The following is a 20414-nucleotide window of genomic DNA, read 5'->3' as shown; positions in this document are numbered from 1 at the left end:
ACAACACCACCGCAATCGCCAAGCTGTATTGTACTGAAGCGTTCTCCTTGGCCATGATTGACAAATATGTTATCCAGCTTGACATCTGTTCCAGCGCGAATCAGACCGGAAACCTTGTCGAGAAGCACCTTGACGACAATACGTACCGGTATGGACCAATCCATCTTTGTGCAAAACATCAAGCGCCTGGAGGACGCACTTCGCGACCTGCTTGATTTCGGGACGGGACAGTCTCTTCTTATTCGACGCAGTCAAAAGGTCACTATCTAGGTGCTTCAGGACGATCGATGGGGGTTCGGAAGGCTCCTCGATCTCATCCACAAGAGGGCGCAGGAAGGGCGTTTTAGCCTGGTAGCGCTTGAGGATGTTGGCTTCATTTTGCAGGCGCCAGTGGCCTCTGATGCTCTTGACAATGCACTTCTCACTGTTTTGACTCCTGAAGCTTGAATTCAGCATCGTTTGCCAGACATGTTCCATGGTATACACCTACGTTGCGATAAAGACGGCGCCATCATCAGCTGTCCTGTGAAGTTCCTTGACGATGGAATAACTGGAAAGACGACCTCTGAGGACCCTGCCAACGCTGAGTAAGGAAGACATTGGCGAAGTCATAGTCTTATCGCCCAGTGGATCATCGTCTCCGGCGTGTGGCATAGTCTGCTTGGGGACGAGATGAGGGGGCAGAATTGGACAACATTGGTCACGTCGCGAAGTCAACAAAAATGGGCGAACCTGTTAGCGGTCCGTGCGAGTTACCTTGCATCTAACAACCAACAGAAGCCAGGGCTGATGCGACAGATCACAAAGAACACACTCGCGAGTTGTTTTCGACCTAGTCTGCGTACCGCGCTACCTCACATCCATTCTTATTTCTGAAGCTGCCGGTTGTTGCTTTTCCCCGCATTACAGTAGCTTCCCTTCTTGGACCGCCCAGGTCTGGCGGGAAAGTCAATCTGTAGCCCAGCCCGTGGTAATCTAAGGGACACTGTCATGACTGCACGTTGTCTAGATCTATCAACAAACGACCTGTCAGAATGCAAGGCAGCATTATCGTCACACTGCCCCGCTCATCACAATCTATTGTGTAGTGCATTCTCACAATAGCGGTGTTAATTGGATGTTTAGGGTCATCTTGGTGTGTGGTTGGTTTGAGCTGCTATTTCTCAGCCGCTTTTGCGGGCTGCTTCTACAGAACCGCGCGCTTTGTAGTTCAGTATTCAGCTTGGCCGCCCAAGATTGGCAGGCTGCCAGTTTGAAGAGACAAGGCCAACTGAGCAGAGGACATCCGCGGTTCCATGTGGTCAGCAAGGTCAACGATATATAAAGCGCCTCGTTCTATCCGAGAATCACAACTCTACTCGCCTTGCATTAGTAGTCCTCTTCTGACCAATATTATCCCTTCATCAATCCAATCTCATGGATCAAACATGTCATATAACGAAGTCTCGGAAAGATTGTTTCTGGGGACAATCCTCACCAGCAGCGGAAAGAGGCTCACCCTTTCCGCCGCAGCTAGAACATATGCCTGGACGAGGCCCTCGTGGGTAGCTGAGCGCATGAAAGAACCCATGGAAATGGCGGTGAAAGCAAACAAACAAGTTCTTCCCGTAAACACAGTAAATTCTGCTTTCGGTAATAAGTTGGGGGAAACTGTCCCCGGAGGGCAGGGCCTCTCTAATTAGAGGGCCATACTTGCTGGGATGGCCCCCCAGGGAACCTGCCGTAGGCCCATATTTCTTTTACACCGTAAGTAGCACCGTCCTAGCCATCGCTCCGTAGACAGGACAATCAATTCAGGACTCTTTTCTATACCTATTGTAGTCTCAATTGACGAGCTTTCTTTACGTGCAAAGCGATCTTCCTCTGATCAGAGAGAGCTCTTATCTGCATATGTTGTTTTGACCTTGTTTAGGCTGCAAGGACCTAATTTGTAGTGGTGTCGCCTGACCTGTCTTGTCTATATCGTCTGTCTGGCATTTGGCCGCCTTTGCCCTCTATTGTTTGATAGGGTATGTGGGTGTAGGTGTGTGTTTTCTGTACCATCTCATTATCGCCCAGTAGACTATCGTTTCCGGCGTGTGGTGATTATAGTTTGCTTGGGGACGAGATGAGGGGGTAGGGCGTCTCTGTTTAATGACTCACAGCCACCTTATCTAGAATATGATTAAGAACAGTTTCCCATACTTTCGGCATCCTTCTTTTCTTTCACATTCCTCCACCCCGATCTGACTGCCCTGCTCCGTTCTAACTCAAGCCCAACCTGCCCAGGGAGCAACCGCTACTCGCACGTCGTCCGCAACCTCACTTAAAGCCTTCTCGATCCGCTCGGGAATCCTCGTCATCCAAAATGATAACGGATTGATCCATCTCGTGCGCCCGACCCGATTCGGGGCCATTCTTTCGAATAACTGCGTCATTCCCTCCACGGTCCTCAGCTTCTCCAGGTGTCTGTACTCCTCTCGCCGCTTCTTGAGCTCCTCGATGGAATCTCTCACTTGCTGCTGAAGATCCATGCCAGCAAATGGGAGTGTCTTGATGTAGGCAAGCATCATAGCTGCGATGGCGGCCGCAACCGCAGTAGCAATCGAAGATCCTGGTTGACAGATGGCTGGGCCGTAGGACTTAAGGAAGCGGTCAGGGAGGTTGTCGCCAAACGTCCCGAAGGCAGGCGCTGTGGTTTTCGTAGCGGGCGGCTCAAAGAAGAAGGCGCCTCGACAGTCGGTCGCATAGATGGAAATGACGGACGGATGGCAGGCGGGGAACTTCTCGGGTTCAAAGGCCGAGTTTCCAGCGCTGGCCAGGAAGATGACGGCATTCCCACGCACTAGCCGCGCAGACTCTATAGCAAAGGCAATCTCGTCGTCGACCTCCGGGAATCCGAAGGACATGGAAATAATATCGACTTCCTGCTTGTTTGCCCAAGTGATTGCCTGCCGATAGGAGTCTAGAATTAGCGAGACCGGGGCTTTTGATCACTCGCAGAAGAGCAACAGGAAACGTAAGGACTCACGTCGATGATCCCTTGCCTGCTCGCCGAAAGCGACTCCGTGTCTTTGGCCACGCGAGCGACGTAAACGTCTGCAAGCGGCGCGGCCTCTATCACAACTTGCGCCATTAGGCTACCATGGCCAAACGTGTCGTTGGCGGCCTTGAACGACTTGCTTCCGGGCACGAAATCTGCTTGTCCCTTGATTCTGTTTCTTCTCACCTCGCTCTTGAAGAACCTATTCTCCGAATTGACCCCTGTATCAAGAATTGCGATTCGGATGGCCGTGTCTTGGATGCCGCCCGGAAATCTGCTACCAATGGATCTGGACAGTCTCTTGAGACCTTCAAGCCATTCGGTGGGTGTTATTTGTCCGCCGGTCTGAAACGCTACGTCCTCAACATGAATCCCGCTACTCGCGGTTTTGCCATCTCGCTTTTTAGTAGGGTTTGCCGATGTCAGCTTAGCATCGCTCTTGGGATCTTCATCATCGTCGGAGAGCTCTGACCATTGCCTCTTCCGTTTTGGCAGCGCATCTTGCGACATTCGTAGAGTTCCGGCCCCAGTTACAAGCGTTCTTGTGAGGTCATAGTATTTTTTCAAGGGTGTTAGAACCAGAGACGTGAAGTGCTTTTGGACAACCGCTTCGTCCTCCATGTCGATGCTGCTTGCAAAATCACCCTCCACACATGCTCGGATAGCTCTCTGGCACAAATCGTGAACGTTGTTTTGAACGTGTCGGTCTCGATAAGGTCTAGGACGGCGCAGTAGTCCGTGCTAGGCGTCATGCCTCCATCTTGGGTTAAATCCCGCCGTATCGAATCGAGCTCTTGAATGACTTCGTCAGCCTGGAGCTGGATGAGGGTGATAGCCAATGCAACTATACTAGAGGCGTAATAGTCGAAGGTGGTCTCCTTGTACTCGTGGCTGATGATGATTGGCAGATACGGACAGGACATGTCTGGTTTGTTTTCGCGGCCGGGGAGAAAGCAGTCGCCTTGCTGGGACCAGTCTCGATGAAGCCAAGGACTCTCGTTTCCCGCTCTCAGTGCGTCGGCACCCCAGGCGCCACCACAAAGCTGTAAAAGGCTGCAGGCAAGTACTAAGGCGAGCTCAGCACCCTGTTGTGGCGCGAGTGGCGTATCGTGGGATCTCTGGCTGCTCGAACCTGTCGCCCTCATTGGCGTACGCAGCTCCCTCAATGGGACCGGGTGCTTGGACGAACGGATTCCCTTCTCGCCTCTAGGTTCTTTCGTATTTAAAGATTTAATATCGACCAATTTGCACACTCTCCTTCTTACTGAATCTTGAATTATCTCACATAAGACGACATGCCTCGGTTGGGAATTGGCGGCAAAGGCTTCATCGGGAGACACTGTCGTTTCCTCTTCGCTGCCGGTAAACCTGACCTTACGAAGCCGAGGCTCAGTTCTAAAGCATAGATGTCAGAGCTCGGCAGGTCCTGTGAGGGTGAGGCATATTTTACAATGCTTAGTATTGCTGAACGTTCCGTTCGACAAGGAATATGAGACCAAGCATCGAAACCAAACCTACCGGATATAAAACTTGACTCTTCCCCAGAAACCATCGTGCCCCGATGAGAGTGTGTCGAATGAAAGCACTTGACCAACTTTCTCGTCCTCGTATTGTCGGTAGGTGGCGAGTCTAAGCATCGTCTTGTGGGCCGCTTGGCATCCGACTGGCCACTGGGCATGTACAACGTCGACGAACTCTCGAAGGGAGCGTTGGATACCATCGGTGCACAAGTAACGGCTAAGATCCGCGTCGTGCCTGTGCTCATCGTCGGCAACTTGAACCGTTGTATTGCTGTCCTGTGTGTCGGGCCGCAGTGCATCGAGTACGCGTTTTAGCAGTGGTTGAAAACGCGCCGGTGAAGCATATTGCCGTATACTCTCTGTAACATCTTTGTCAATCTCTCCAGGTTGAGCTTCACCAACAATAGTGGGCGGAATAACGTTCTCCACGGACGACAGAACGCTTTTGAGTTGAATGAGCGAAGAAAGTTTGAATATGCTGTGAATTGTTGACATGGTCGAAAATAGAAGAAGTACCCGCAAGAGACGCGGGAGAAATAGGGAAGAGGCGAAGGGGGAGCAGAGGAACTGCCAGACAGCCTTTCGACTCGACGTGATCTCTTCAAGCCGAGAATGTGCAAAATCACCCACACGCGGGGACCACTCGGCGGCTAAATCTACTTTGTCTAAGTATTACAGATGGTACTGGATCTCATTGGATGCTACTCTTATATTGCACATGGAGCCTTGCGCTCTTGGATTGGGTGATGGCTCCTTTCACCCCGCCACATCCACGGCCACAGCGGTATTTCGGGTGCTTAACTCGGGGATTTCAGTCTACGCCCGTAGACGTCGCTATCCACCCGATCACTACGGAGCACACTTCAACACACTTCAAAGCATTCGAACCCAACGAGCCTTGCACGAGAATGTCTCTCGGAGAGCGCAACGAAGATCTTGACGATACTGTAACAGCCCATGAAGCCTATCTAAGGTGCATGTACGCATTTGAGTCATGCAAACTCTGCCCTCATCTCCCAGAAGACTCGCGGCGGCTGGTTGAAACCGAGATGAGCCGGTTCGAAATCTGGGCTGTCAATATTGGTGCCTCCTTACATCCGTTACTCTCATCATCGCTGGACAGTCGACTTCGAAATAGTAACAACACTCTGGAGCTTGTTGTTTTGCTGCTTCGAACTTTGAGAGTGAATATTGACTATGGTATGCCCGTCTAAAGAGCTTGTTGCGATCACCGGGGCTGACCACAGGCAGCAAGTCGCATATACGACCAACCAGACGATACCCTGCGGAACACTAGGCCACCGCGCAGAAGCTGTGGTCAAGGCGCCACGGGGAACGCCGCTAACTGGGAGGAGCACACAACAAAGGACATCGCCACAAACCTTTCCAGAGAGGCCCTGCATTCAGTTCTTGGACTAGTCAGTCAGCTGAAGACAATATCAACGGCTATTCGACAAGCGACAGCTATGGAGTACAGTATCCACGCTGCGGGACAGAGGGACACTAAGGACGGCATTGATCAAGGCGCCGACGATGAGTTGCACGCCCAGAATATTGTCGCATACAGATTCCCGGACGCGCCAAAAGGACTGCAGGAGTTCCTGAGTACAGGTATTTCTTTTCGTATGAGACGGTTCAGGGGCTGGAGGCGCCACTACGACAAGGTGCAAAGGAGAGCCAAATCGCCTTCCAAAAGCCTGAGATAGCACCAGAGAAACAGCAGCCAATGCAAGCACTGAAACCCAACGAACCACGGCCCTCGAAAGGGAAGACCATAGAAACAGCAGACCAAAGCGGCGAAGCGGAAACTAAACGGCGCGAAATTCAAGACGGCATGGCCTCACAAATGTCCTTCGAGAATGCCAAATTCGAGGCTCCGAAATCCATCAGTCAGTCTACGGCAGTGTCAGTGAGTGTGCGTTCGGAAATTGCCGGCGTATTCCTGGACTGGCCTCGTCCTCCCAAACCGGCAGCGGACAATGATTCTAACGACGATTGCGTCCTGTGTCCCTATTGCTTTGACAAACTTAACGAGGGAGAGATACGGAACAAGGTGGAATGGAGGTCTGAACTCCTCTGTCGCCCACTCTACTCTATATAACTACTCACGCCGATCCAGAAAGCATGTGAGAAGGGACCTCGAGCCCTACAACTGCATTTTTGAACAATGCCAGACATTTTTGAAGATGTTCCCCTGGAAGGGCCAATGGACAGGCCACATCAGAGCGTATCATTCGCCAGGCACATGGGTCTGCCGGATGCGACCGCACAGCGCCGCGCTCGTGCTGCATAGCGAAGTCGACTTCAAAGAGCACTTAAAGCACGAGCACGCGGGGATGTTTCCCATATCCCGCGTGGAGACCATGGCTAGGGGTGCCTATCGTCCGGCAGCGACAGGTGTCCCCCTGTTCAACGAATGCCCAATGAAATGTTCCATGCAACCGCAAGGAGAAGCCAGTCTACTATCCTTACACGTTGCGAATCACTTATTATCCCTGGCACTTGAACCCCTCCCTGAACGGAGTGTACGGTCGTCAAAAAGTAGGTTTTCCGACGATGTTGAGATAGATGTCTCAGACGGTGAGGAGCGGCTACCGCAGCACTATGTCGGTAGAGAAGTGGAACCACCCTTGTTTGGTGAGGCGGCTCTGGAGATGGCCCGTCAACTCGATCCACAACAGACCTGGGAGCTGGAGTGGTTCCAAGAATCGCCTGACATTGACCCTGAGCCTGCCCGGCAATCAACTTGGTTTCAGATCCCATCGATTCAGCGACAATACTCGCCGCAATATACAGACGAATTGCTGAAGGAACTCGTCATCAAAAATCTCCTTATGAGACAAAAAGGGCTCAAAGAACCGCCGGCAAATATATCTCCATTTCTTGCTCGCCGGAGGTACGTATTAACAAGAACGTTTTTAATCCACACAGAGACATGCTTTCAGCCACAGAAACGCATCTAACTACGTCATAGATGGAAAATTGTTCGTACCATACTAATCTTCATTACCGAACTGAAAACGCATAGCAGCCGTAATGTACCTAATGACAAGGATTGGCGGTCACTGCTATACAGTGCTGCCAAGGATGGCGATGAAGCTATGGTAAAGCTGCTGCTCGATATGGGCGCTGCTATCGAGTCCCAGGAGGGTAGGAATAGGCAGCGTCCGCTACACTGGGCCGCCAAGGGTGGGCACGAAGCCGTAGTAAAGCTGCTGCTCGATAGGGGCGCTACTATCGAGGACTGGGATACGACTAAATGGACTCCCCTACATTGGGCCGCCGAAGGTGGGCACGAAGCCGTGGTAAAGCTACTGCTCGATAGGGGCGCTGCTATCGAGGCTCGGGATGGGACTGGGAAGACTCCACTATACTGGGCCGCTGAGCGTGGGCACGAAGCTATGGTAAAGATGCTGCTCAATAGGGGCGCTGCTATCGAGGCCCGGGATGCAGCTAGGCAGACTCCGCTACACTGGGCCGCCAAGGGTGGGTACGAAGCCGTGGTAAAGCTGTTGCTCGATAGGGGCGCTTCTATCGAAGGCCGGGATGCGACTAAGTGGACTCCGCTATACTGGGCCACCAAGGGTGGGCACGAAGCCGTGGTAAAGCTACTCCTCGATAGGGGTGCTGCTTTCGATGCTGCGGAGTTTAAGTAATGAAATGGTGCAGAAACACACATCTACACCCACATACCTATCAAAACAAGGGGGAGGGCAAAGGTGGCCAAATACCAGACAGACAAGATAGACAGAACAGGCCAGGCGACACCACCATATATTAGGTCCCTGTAGCCTAAATAAAGTCAAAACAATATGTGCAGATAGCGCTCCATCTAATTAGAGGGAGATCGCTTTGCATATAAAGAAAGCTCGTTATAGCCCTCTGATCAGAGTAATATCCTGCCCTCTATGGACAGTTTTCCCAAACTTAATATTTCGGGTCTAGCTTTTCTTTTCTTCTCCTTTCTTTTTTCCTTTTCCTATTTTCCCTTTCTTTCTTTCTTTCATCTTTTTTCTTCTTTTATTTTTACTGCGTTTAGACGGCTTTGCACCCAAGCAGAGCCGCAGAAGAATCAGATTGGCATTGATGAACCAATACGTTCCACATCGAACTCGGTTGGTTCATCAACATCCCCTCCAACACATCTGCAGCGGCCTCGACAACCTCCATGCCCTACCGCTTCTCTTCTCCTTCCCCGTCATAATCGCCGTTGATGCAGGCCCGAAGCTTCGGAGCCGCAGTGTTAGATACCCCTCTATCTACCTCCATCAGTATTAGACCCGCTAGTATAGGGCTGGAACTAGATATAGCGGCGGTAGAGATATTAGATAGACGCTCACTTAAACGAGATATAAACATCGTTGTCTCCAATACATTCCATATCGAACTTAGTTAGTTCATCGAAATCCCCTTCTAATACGTCTATAGTGGCTTCGACAACCTCCATAACCTGCTGCTTCTCTTCTCCTTCTCCCGTCATAAACGCCGTACTACTCTCCAAAATATTCGCCCTGGCCTCGCTCCCCCCTCCCTCCTTAGCCCGAATCGCATACACCTGGTATGCAAAGACAATCCCGGGCGCCGTCTTCCACTCGTCCGTCTTGGTCGCATCAACACTGTCAGATATCCCGCCGCCCACCTCCATCGGCACCAGACCCGCCGGTACAGGGCCAGAGCCGGACACGGTGGCGGATGTGGGCGTTCCCCTCTCCTTGGTCACAGTGAAGGACGTCCGCGCCACCCGCAGCTCCGATATGATATATACGGGCCGCTTGCCGAACAGCGAGCCGTCGATGTGGTCGCGAACGTCGGGCAGGGCCACGATCGCCTTGAGGGTTTCGGGCGCGAAGGGTGTCGTGAAGGTACGAATCTCGTGGTCCACCTCCCCGTACTTGAGCAGGTTACGCCGCCGGAGATTAACGTTCACGGCACCGGAGAACAGCTCGGCGATTTTAGCCAGGAGGTTGACGCCGACGGCGCGCTCCACCTCCCGCGAGTGCACATGGGCTTCCTCGACGAGGGTGTCTTGTTCTGGGAGGGTGATAGGAGGATTGCTGGATGCAGGCAGCGCGAGGACGTCGGTCGGGTACTTGGGGTGTGAGATGATGGCACCGAGGGGGAGCTTCTCAGGCTTGAAGGTGAAGTCGGGGGGTAGAAACCAGGTCGGCATGTTTCGTCGGTTATTCCTAAGTGTATGACACTGTATAAGTGGAAGGTAAGGTAGCTTGCCTTACGGTCGTGACGTGACTGAATCGACGCGGGGCTGCCGACTGAAGACGATATCAGATGCGGCTCGTTCGGCTTCCCGGTGCCCGCATTGATTGAGTGGACTCGCGAGGCCTCATTAATTATCCCGCTCCCCGCCCCAAACTCGTCTCACGCCTGATTAGTCCATGCTACAGTAGCTGCTTTGACAATGCCAATATTCTACCTCTAGATGTTTCGCCGCGGGCTATCCAGACATCAAGTCACAGCTCAACCTTGCTTGCCACCTCTCTGCAGGTTTAATCCTCTTGCATCCTAGTAATTTTCCGAAATGGAGGAACCTGGACATTCCTCTTTAAGGTTTCACAGTCACTTTACCCAGAATACAGTATCTACAAAATATAGCCTTTTGGGCCCTTTTCCAACGTTCAACACCTATAATATTCTATTAGCCTATAATTGCCACTTCATATCTGTACACCTTGCGTAAAAAGTGGAATCAGTGAATAGGTAAACTCAGCAGGGTGAGCATCTGGAAGATGCTGGATTTTATACCATTTTATACCTGAGTAAAATTATATTCACACGTCCTCCCAAACCCTTCCGGTGACACGCTATTATTAGAAAAATAAGAGAGGAGGATAGCGAAGAACAACAGAGCGTTGACAAGTTGCCTTACAAGTTTTAGTTGTAACAGAATGGCGCTTACTGAGTTAGGGAAAACTGCCCCCAGAGGGCAGGGTCCCTCTGGTCAGAGGGACACACTTGCTAGGATGGCGCTCCGGGGGCTGGAACCTGCCGTGCACTATAAGTAGGGCCGTCCTGGCTATTACTCCTTAGACAGGAGGATCAATTCCGGCACTCTTTTCCACACCTGTTGTAGGCTTAGTTGACGAGCTTTCTTTGCGCGCAAAGCGATCCCCCTCTGATCAGAGGGAGCTCTATCTGCACATGTTGTTTTGACCTTGTTTGGGCTGCAGGGACCCAATTTGTGGTGGTGTCGCCTGGCCTGTCTTGTCTATCTCGTCTGTCTGGCATTTGGCCACCTTTGCCCTCCCCCTTGTTTTGATAGGTATGTGGGTGTAGATGTGTGTTTCCGCACCATTTCAATAACTTATTTGTGGCCCGATCAGTGGTGTATCTACTAGAATAACGCGGGGGGCAAGTGAATCGAGATATCCAGTAGGGATTTGGATTGAAACGGTGGTGGAGAAAAGACCGGCATTCCGACCGAAGACTCAGAGCGATAGGAATTTTGTTCCTCAGTGCCGGTACGCAGCAAGTATTACCCACTTGGCTTTGTGCGTCGACCGGGATGTCTCTAATTTCATGTGCGCAGCCGGCGCGGATTCTGCGTGAACCCCCACTACCCCGCTGACCGCAGTTAACCTGCTATCCCAAAGCCTCGTCTCACGGTCAGCAAATCAATCAGGTAAATAACTTCAGCGCGGCACCCGCAACATTTGCCCATGATGGTGACCCCGGCAGACTATGTCAACGACCCGCGATTCAACAGGACCTTTGAGCTGCCCGCAGACCCAGCCAACGGTCGCACGCGGCCATTCAAGGTGAAGTATGCCGACTATGGCTACCGCAACGAGGCCCATCCAGAGCAAGAAAATGTATTCCTCTTCTTTGGCCCATTGCTGTCATCGCGCCTCTTCCACATAGCCAAAGACGAGCTGGCCAAGAAGCACAAGATCCGCATCATCAACCCCGACAGACCCGGCATTGGAGGCACCGATTCCGCCGACGCAAAGGACAGGATGAGTCTATGGCTCGGTACGATCCCTCTCCCTCTTAACATCCAATCCCCTTCTCTTTCTATCTTTAACCGAAGCATCTAACTGAAAGCAGATGTCATCCCGGCCCTCCTCGCCCACCTCGGCATCCGCCACGTTTCCGTCGCCTGCCACAGCGGCGGCACCATCTGGGCCCTGGACTTCGTCTTCCACCACCCCCAGCTCCTGCACCCGTCCCGCCCGTACCTCGCCATCGGCGGGCCCTGGATCCTGCCCGCGCACACCGGCTCGACGGGCCTCTCCATCCTCCAGCACCTCCCCGTCAGCGTCCTCGCCAACACCGACAAGTTCGCGCGCCTGGTGAACAACCACATCGGCCCCACGCTCGGCACCTCGTTCGGGCTCACCCTCAATCTCCTGGAGAAGCTCATCCCGGCCTCGCTTACCAACGGGGGCGATGCCGCGGGTGGCGGTGATGCGCTGCCCGAGGGCGCGGCGTTTGAGGAGGAGATCTGGGCGAGCGTCATCGACCGCGTGTATGCGGAGGGGGTGCAGGGCATCTCGGCCGACGCGGTGGTGCTGATGCAGAGAGTCGACGGAGTGGACGGGTGGAGTGACTGGGGGGACTACGACAGACTTGTCCCGCGGCTGGCCGAGGCGCTGCGTGCCGCGGGGGTGAGGCTGAGGGTTGATGTCTTTTACGCCGACAAGGATAAGATGATTGGGGACGGGGGCTCAAGGGGACCGCTGTGGTTTGATCAGTGCTGGAACGAGACGAGTCGGGCGGGCGTGATTGACTATCAAAGTCGAACCGTCAAGGGCGCGGACCACGATGGGATATGGAGTCTGAAATGGGATGCCGTGCAGGAGGTTTTTGGGAGGATTGGGGAGCCAGTTGGGGGAGATCCTTTGGAAGTAGCCTAGCAGGTGAGTAATTGTTACTTCAGTAGTGATTAACATGTGGCAATCAAGTAGTAGATGTAAAAGAAAAGAGAGGTTCTTTCCGATGCGATACCTTGCGTTGATATAATTGACTGTGATCATCCGTCTTTTGCTGCTTGCAAGCAGCCATCAGAAGGGAGGTTAATTACGTGCCCGCAAGCCCGCCCTTCGCGCCCAAAGTATGAAGTACTGTAATTGTCACAACTTGGTGTCTGGGTCTTACGTGCCATGCCGATGGATACCTCAGGCAGTCGCTAACATCGGGTGTGATGGAAAAGCGAAAGCATGGGTCTCATCACCTTGCAGGCTCTGGGTTGGGCGGCGCAGTGACGTGAGCAAACTTTGCTCCTTAGCCACCTCCAAGCTGTGCCCATAACTCAAATCCGAACCCCGCTCAGCAAACAAACAACGAATATCACGCGGCAATTACCACTCCATTAAAACTTGCAGCAAGAGAGCCAAACCGCACCCAACAACCACGGAGGTCACGATGACTCGGTATTCGCCGCCTACCACGCACCGGTTAGGTGCTGTGCTTCTCCTCTTTGCACTTCTTTGCCAAGGGTGCAGGCCCAAAATTCCATTTGGTTCGTGGTTCTACGATAGCACCCAGACAGTCCTCTCTACAATTGCGGAAACCGAAGAAGACGAAGTGCCATGGGGCCTGTCGACATATGCAAATGTCCCTTTCGTCCCATGTCTGTCAAGGAGCGGGGAGCGCTTCAAATCCTATGACATCGCCATCCTGGGCGCACCATTTGATACGGTATGTGGGCCCCTCCAAGTTCTCTTTGAAGATCGATGAATAGTCGGGATCAGCAATAAGGAAATAGAAACGGAAGAAGACGGCAGCCTCTGATTACGTCCGGTGCCCAGGCAACCACAGGGAAACCAGGAGCAAGATTCGGTCCGCATGCTATTCGATCGGGTTCGTGGCGAATCTTGCCGGAATTTGCATGGAGTATCTACACGGGTGAAAATGTCTTCAAGAGTGGCGCGAGGATAGTGGATTGCGGCGACGTGCCAATGACATGGCTGGACAACTTCGTTGCACTCAAGCAGCTTGAACGAGCACATGAGGTATGTGCCGACCGCTAGAACATTCCAGTCGATCTTTGCCCGACTTGAGCTTTACACTCTCTTACCCGCGCAAAGGTCGTTATCAGCAGACGGCCGATGTCCGATCGATTGTCTCCAATTCCTCGCGTTGTCACTCTGGGAGGGGACCACACCACAACGCTGTTTGCTCTGAGGGCAGCATTCAAGAAGTGGGGTCAACTTGCCGTTATACATTTCGATGCTCATATCGGTACGTAGTCGACTGCTAGATATCCAACGTTTGTGATTAGGAAAAAGGAAGGAGAAGCATTTGGATTAATTCAAGACTCGCAGATACGTGGGACCCCAAAATTCTAGGAGGCGACTTGTCCGAATACGCGTAAGAAAAACATGCACAAAGCGACTGTTCATTTCTCAAACTGACACTCTCTCACCCAAAGAGGGTTAAACCACGGGACATTTCTCCATATTGCCCACGAGGAGGTCTGTAAACCCGGGATACAAACGCTGAGATTCAGGACACCGGTTGACAGAGTATACAGGGACTGATCAGCAACAAAAGCATCCATGCTGGTATAAGAGCTCCCCTCTCACACCCAACCGGCGATATGGAGAACGACCGGCGATGCGGATTCATGTCCGTCACGGCCCGGGAAATCGACCGGGTCGGAATTACCGGCATCGTCACCAAACTCAAGGAGAGGGTTGGGGACGCAAGGGTATACATTAGCGTGGACATTGACGTCCTCGATCCTGCTTTTGCTCCAGGTGTGTGTTAAATCTCTTCTCCAACTTGAAAGCAATGCTATTTCCATGTTAACTCGCGACGCCATTCTCAAGCCACTGGCACGGCTGAGCCGGGGGGCTGGAGCACCCGGGAGCTCTTGACGGTTCTTGACGCCCTCGCTGGACTCAAAGTCGTTGGAGCTGATATTGTGGAGGTGGCACCAGCATACGACACCGCGGGGGAAACGACCGGCCTCGCAGCTGCTGAGATCGTTCAGTCATTGTTGTATCTAATGCTGAAATCTCCTCTGACTTGAAGGCTAACAAAACGGAGAGCGCGGACGGGACCGGAGGCAGAACACAATTCAACGATGCGTGATTGTTTTGTAGTTTTGGAAGGTAGGTGGGGTGACATATGTGTGGCACATGGGAGTGTATACAGAGAAATTATTATTTTTGGCAACTCAATACTATGTGAGTTAATAGGATCTATGAAGCCTGATTAATTACAACATGTTTAGATTTGCTCCATGTCAAGCAACCCCTTGTAGATGAGTGGTTCGTGGTCCGGTGTTCCTATCGAGAACCTTTGTTCAGTGAGCCCCGCCAGCCGACAGAAACTTCGGATAACTACAGATATTACATGTCTCACAGAAGAGATGTGTACATTTTACCAGTAGCATTTATTTTGATTATTACCTGTCACTAGCGCTGCTCACTCATTCCGTCATTCAACAACCTACCATGGAAGGAGACCCTCAGCAACCCGGTCCTCAAACCACTGGATGACCGCCTCAGAGTAATTCTCCAACCTCAGAAACATCAACAGCAGCCTCACTAGTAAGAAAGGGTCCCTGTAATCCCACTGTCTGGCGAGCTCCAAATCGTGTTGCCCACCGTCTGGGGCGAGCAACCATGGGGACTGTAGATCGAGGAGCTTCTGGTCAAAGGCCTCACGCATTGCTTCGCAGTCCCTGATGCAGCATTCGCAGTCAACGGTCTCTTCAGAGGAGTCGTCCCCGCCGCTAACGGCCATGATGCCCGGATACCGCACCCCGAGAACCACGGGCAAGGTGTGGATGTGCTCCCAGTCAATGAGGCCGGTGGGCAGGCCGGTTCTCTCGTCAACTAGGATGTTGCCCTTGTTGATGTCCCAGTGCTGGAGCGTGAAGCGGTTCATCTCGGCCCGGAGAACGGCGAGAACGCTTCCGGGTGGGGCTTGGATAGGGCTGTACTTTGATAGGGGCCCTAAGATTCGGTCGATCAGGACTTGGAGTCTGGGGCAGGGTTCCTTGGCGATGAAGGACGAGGCGTAGCTGTACACGTCGGGAAAGGGGTTCATCGGGCGCGGAAGGTCGTCGCTCCACTCCCGAATAAGTAAGTCCACATCAACAGCAGGGCCGAGGGCCGATGGCGTGGCGCCATATGGGCCATACTTCGGCGTCCCTATCCCCTCAAATTCGTAGTGCGAGAGGGTGTTCACCCAGCCGGCCACGATCTCGGCAATCCTCACTTTTTGTTGGGTAGTGAGAATGGCATGCTCATAGGGAATTCCCGGCATCTTTGTCATCAACATCCACGGGTAGCCGATTGGATTCCTTGGCGAAGCCTCGTAATCGAGTACCTCGGGAATAGGGATATCCGTGTTGTGCCGCACCCAATCCATTGTCGCTGCCTCAGCCTCGACCTTGGACAAGTGCGTGATGGCGGGAAGGGCCACCCTGAGAATGAGCGTCCTGTATCTACCGCCGAGGCATGTCGTGACGGTATATGCGCGGTTCCACGCGCCTTCGCTTAGGAAGTAGACCGCGACATGTCCATGACACAGGTCGGCGTCCGGGTCATGGTATCCCGCACGAACGCATTCATAGCAGAGCAGTCCAAGGTTCCGCAGAACCCGTGGCATGTACTTGATGGCCCGGTCCTCGACAGCTTGGAAATGTTCGTTCCAATACGGGGCCAGCCGACCGTCAGGAAGACGATCCCATTGGATGCGGCAGATTTGGCCCCAATTGGGAAAAGGCTCAGGCTTGATGCCAGCAGAAGGCATTGCTTGGAAGGGACTGGGGTTGATGAAGCTGGGGTGCATTTTGACTGGGTTAATGTTTACTATTACTCATAATCAAAGTCAAATCCCTCCCTCACCTAATTATACTAATGTTAGCCGGTTGTAAACGTTGTTGTTCTTTGGCAGAGGTTGCAATATTAATACATACCGGCCTGATTCAACATGTCCTTCATCCTCGCGAGACGTTGTTCTCCGGTGCATGTCCTGTTTGTGGAACAATACTGTCAGCTCTCAGCCCGGTTGAGCTACAATTACAGTTCTTTTTTGAGGCTTTGACTGACTGGACCGACATCAACTGTGCCTCTGTATTGAAGATGTGTTCTTTGAACACAGCCTTCTGTGTATTTTCTGCTGCGATAACCAGGAATACCATCATCCCTCCCCTTAGCTCAGCAATCAGTGCAGCACTTGCTTAGCCAGTTCTGAGATACTAGTTCTCTCCGTCTCTAGCAATATATCGACTTTGCCCGGGGGCTGAATTAATATGGACTGACTGACTGTGTCCATGGGAGAGGCATTGCGGGCTGGGGCCGGTGCATGCTTGGTTCCTCCGATTTAGGTCTCTTCAGAAGACATTTGACGATTACTAGGAGCAACTGCGGACTAGGGATCTGTGGAGCCCGGGAAGTACTGCAAGCCGAACAAGAAAGCATACAATCACGTCAAACGAGTTCGGAGTGCACAGAGATACCCAGATGCTACCCTAGCCTAAAAATCTAAGCCACAAAGAGATCTCTCCGGCCAAATCACTGAAGAGATTACCTCGAAGATATGAAATCGTGAGCCCATCTACAGTTTGTATAGGATTGCGCAACCCAACTCATGAACAAATACCCCGAATCCTCAAGATCAACTTGTAGGGTGCCGGGGGTGTAGTAAACAGCTTTCATAAGCCGCCACTCATCTCTCATCTCTCCTACCTTCGCATAACCTTCTCTGCGCCGGATCCAAGCCACAACTAACTAGTCTCATTGCTCTCTCTTTCCTAACGCGAAAGTGAAAATAGCAGTCGTTGTCCCGGCAGCAGCCCGCAATCGTACCAAGCCGTCGCACGCACGCACGCACGCACGCACGCACCTACCATAAACCACAGAGGGTCGTACCGGTAGTAAACTACTAGAAGTTTCAAAAATGCCGAGGATCATTGCAGGCAGGTATGTGCGCGCCGAGTTGTTTAAGCGGATTCGACAACGGCCGTAACCCTGCTCGTTTCCCCCCTCCCCGGTGAGCCCCCGGCAGGTAAATCAACCTGCGAAGCAGGCCCCCCGCGCTCCGCAACCTGGGTGTTGCTCGCAGCAACCCACCGAGCCGGGGGTGGCGATCTGGGGCGAGAATCCTTTGAACTCGCCCGTGGCAGGGCTCAAAACGCCCGAGTCGGGGCTCAGGGTGCCGAGTTTCAGTTTCTCAAGGATAGAGTTGTCGTCGCCGTCAGACTCCGAGGCCGTGTCAGCAGCAGTCCTCCTGGGAAAGGTGCCATGGGCGCGGGCGTGGGCGTGGGCGCGGGAGCGGCGTTTGAAGCAGGCCAGGGCTCGGAGGCATGCGAGCGCCATTGGTGTCGTTCGATGCGGGTTGCGGGCTGGAAGGTGACACTGGGCGGCGTGGAATGTGACGCAGGAAAGATATACTAGTTATGGAGGCGGGATGGCAGGCCCGCTGAGGTATCCGTGCGTGCTATTGTGGTGCAGCTCGATGAGGTTTATTAGTCATGTCCTTTTTGTGTACAGTACGTGAAGCGGCCAACCGAGGTGAAGAATCCGCAACTGGCCGTTCCCGGCCACATATATCTTATGATGCCATCGCTCCGATTACCTTATCCTCGCCGTACCAGTATCGTCTGGAGAACCCTTTTGAGACGACGGTCAACTTTGGGTTTCCCAAGATATGGTGGAAACTACAAGGATCAAGGCGAGCGACGCGGAGCAAATTACACCACTGTCTGAGGTGATGATCTGTTGGTCCTGGCCGTCCTGCAAGGGGAACTGACCAGCCGCAGACCCCCCCAGCGAAACCCCGCGACAATAAACGACCCGGAGGCGCTAGCCACCGCTGCTGTGCCTCTATTCGCTAACCAAACCCGGACATCCAATTAAACAAATGCCGCGCCGCAGCTGAGCCGAGTGCTCCCCAATCCTGCGGCCGGGGCCCGGCCGGCCGCGTCTCGACATCAATTCAAACCCGGCCGGCCCTGCATTTCACTTCGCTGAGTTCAAGTTGGCAAATCCTCCTCGTAAGAAGGGGGGGGGGGGGGAGACAGCAGGAGGAGGGGGGAGGAACCTGGAGGAGCTATACACTGGGGTCTCTCTTTGTGCATCAACACTAGCACTTGATGTCGCTATCTACAACTTCTCATCAAGCCAGTCGTGAACCTGCTCAAAGGTACGCTGGGCCGAGTAGTGCAGGGTCAGGTCGTGCCCCGTATTATCCGGCGCGAAATAATCATAATCCGAAGCGTTGGGGAACGATGCGGCCGTCGCTGCCAGATGAGCCTCGCACAGGGCCACGGGCTCCTCGCAGAAGAAGATGTCCTGCACAGTCGTGGCGACCAGGACGTGGCCTGTGTAGGCGACGGCATCGCCTAGGATGGCCGACAGGGCACCGATCTCCCCGACAGTGAGCGTGTCCTCATACGCAAAGTCGACCGGCGGGATGGCCGGGTCGAAGCCGCCCTCGAAGAAGGCCGCCGTCCTCTGCGTCGCGTTGCCCATGGTCACGTAACCCAGGGCCAAACCGCCGAAGCGAGCGGGATCCAGGGTCGCGGCGCTGACCCAGTCGGCGTCGATGACGCTGGTGAAGTCGAGGTAGTTGCTGTAGCCGGTGAGGACAAGCGCGTCGGCGTCGGCCGGGTATTGCGCAGCCAGGGCACCACCCAAGAATGAGCCGTACGAGTGCCCGACGAAGACGACCTTGTCGAAGGCGCAGCCGAGCGCGTTGACTGGGGAGCTGGCACTGCGGGCGGCGCTCAAGATCTGGTGCAGGATCTCAACGTGCATCTGCGGCTGCACTACGTTGAGTGGATCGGGCATCTCCGGGTTCTCGCCGTGGCCGAGCCGGTCCAGAGCAAGAGTGGCGTATCCCCGCGCGTTGGCATAGTCATGCCAGTTGTACTGGCTGTCGAATCCCATACCGGCCCACATGGACTTGTTATAGGTGATGCCGTGGACGAGCACTTGGAGTGTGTCCTTGGCTATCACGTTCGCGGGTACGCAGTACGTGCCCTTGATGGTGAAGGTGCCGCTGACGGCTGTGGTGCCATCGGTGGCGGGGGTATTGCCACGCCATGTTTCCCGCATAAAGTGGACGATGTCCGTCTGATTGTTCGGATCCGGGGGCGAGGAGAACACCATATTCTGGCTCGTCGCGGGCACCGCGAATGACACATCCAAGCATTGGCTGTTTGGCCCGGCCATCGCCGACACGGCGAGGCCTAGGAAGGTGAGAGTGCGGCGCATGGCGAATGGCGATGGTATGGTGCCTAGTGTACTGAAACCCAGGATGTCTACCCCTCGCGACGGTGGGAGGTCCTGTTTTAAAGTTGGCCACTGGTCGTGGGGACTGGACAGGCGTCCCCCCCACGGATTTATATATCCCGTCTCCCTGTTCCGTTGGTGTCTCCGCTCACTAGGGTGCCGCCGCAGCATCCATATCAGGAGATGTTTCCGTTTAGTCTTCACGCCTCCACCCCGGCCTATTCCTATCTTCTTCCGCTCCTTCCGTTGCCAATTGCTATTTTACTATCATTACTTTCGTTAAAATTTTGATGCCCGCATCCTCCATAAGACTGCGATCCTGGCGAGTCGAGTCTCTGTCGGGTTTCTCGGAGGCGGGACGATGGACAGTTGTGTCGGGTCATATTCTTAGCAAGGGAAGTATCCCAAAAACCGACTAGGGCTTGTGGGGGTCGGAAACAAGGCTTGCCCAGCAAAGTTCCCTGCTCATCCCAGGATACCTGCTGGGAAAACCTTTTAAGGAGACCTGCAGCTGCTGTTGGCCAATTGGATCAGGCCGGGACACCAAGCCGAATGACAGGCTACAGCACATACATTGTGCTAACCGGAAATGCGTGTGCGCAGCTCGGTTCCGCCGGGTTGGGACCCTCCCAGTCAATTTTAGCTAGAGAATCCTACGTCTTT

The 20414-nt window shown here is 53.5% G+C and overlaps 7 protein-coding genes across 7 annotated transcripts in view; 2 read left to right on the top strand and 5 right to left on the bottom strand.

Moving 5' to 3' along the window:
• The window catches only part of MFIFM68171_02702 (uncharacterized protein), a gene marked incomplete at both ends in the record, with an annotated part of 1171 nt that extends 571 nt beyond the window's left edge, over positions 1-600 (bottom strand). The window contains 3 exons of the mRNA XM_071058124.1: positions 1-85; positions 147-436; positions 491-600. The exon at positions 1-85 is cut by the window's left edge and continues 124 nt beyond it. Of these exons, the coding sequence (XP_070914225.1) occupies positions 1-85; positions 147-436; positions 491-600 (485 nt within the window). The remainder of the gene's footprint in view (positions 86-146; positions 437-490) is intronic.
• Positions 601-2249: 1649 nt separating this feature from the next.
• On the bottom strand, positions 2250-3532 carry MFIFM68171_02701 (uncharacterized protein; the record flags this gene model as incomplete). The annotated part of the gene is made up of 2 exons (XM_071058123.1): positions 2250-2930; positions 3011-3532. 2 exons carry the CDS (start codon positions 3530-3532, stop codon positions 2250-2252), a joined length of 1203 nt encoding a protein of 400 aa, XP_070914224.1.
• Positions 3533-8878: 5346 nt separating this feature from the next.
• Positions 8879-9712, bottom strand: MFIFM68171_02700 (uncharacterized protein; the record flags this gene model as incomplete). Its single annotated transcript, XM_071058122.1, has 1 exon — positions 8879-9712. One exon carries the CDS (start codon positions 9710-9712, stop codon positions 8879-8881), a length of 834 nt encoding a protein of 277 aa, XP_070914223.1.
• Positions 9713-11219: 1507 nt separating this feature from the next.
• On the top strand, positions 11220-12413 carry MFIFM68171_02699 (uncharacterized protein; the record flags this gene model as incomplete). Its single annotated transcript, XM_071058121.1, has 2 exons — positions 11220-11529; positions 11605-12413. 2 exons carry the CDS (start codon positions 11220-11222, stop codon positions 12411-12413), a joined length of 1119 nt encoding a protein of 372 aa, XP_070914222.1.
• A 508-nt stretch (positions 12414-12921) lies between these two features.
• On the top strand, positions 12922-14533 carry MFIFM68171_02698 (uncharacterized protein; the record flags this gene model as incomplete). Its single annotated transcript, XM_071058120.1, has 7 exons — positions 12922-13197; positions 13308-13511; positions 13587-13740; positions 13824-13869; positions 13931-13973; positions 14033-14258; positions 14331-14533. 7 exons carry the CDS (start codon positions 12922-12924, stop codon positions 14531-14533), a joined length of 1152 nt encoding a protein of 383 aa, XP_070914221.1.
• A 422-nt stretch (positions 14534-14955) lies between these two features.
• MFIFM68171_02697 (uncharacterized protein) lies at positions 14956-16122 on the bottom strand (the record flags this gene model as incomplete). The annotated part of the gene is made up of 1 exon (XM_071058119.1): positions 14956-16122. The coding sequence occupies one exon, from the start codon at positions 16120-16122 to the stop codon at positions 14956-14958; it is 1167 nt and encodes a 388-aa protein (XP_070914220.1).
• Positions 16123-18620: 2498 nt separating this feature from the next.
• MFIFM68171_02696 (uncharacterized protein) lies at positions 18621-19628 on the bottom strand (the record flags this gene model as incomplete). The annotated part of the gene is made up of 1 exon (XM_071058118.1): positions 18621-19628. One exon carries the CDS (start codon positions 19626-19628, stop codon positions 18621-18623), a length of 1008 nt encoding a protein of 335 aa, XP_070914219.1.
• Between the last annotated feature and the right edge of the window lie 786 nt (positions 19629-20414).

Source organism: Madurella fahalii (genome assembly GCF_045866475.1).
Source record: "Madurella fahalii IFM 68171 DNA, scaffold_1, whole genome shotgun sequence".
In the NCBI taxonomy this organism is placed as follows: domain Eukaryota; kingdom Fungi; phylum Ascomycota; class Sordariomycetes; order Sordariales; genus Madurella; species Madurella fahalii.
The sequence above is the reverse complement of the archived record's forward strand: the minus strand, read 5'-3'. Positions and strand labels throughout refer to the sequence as shown.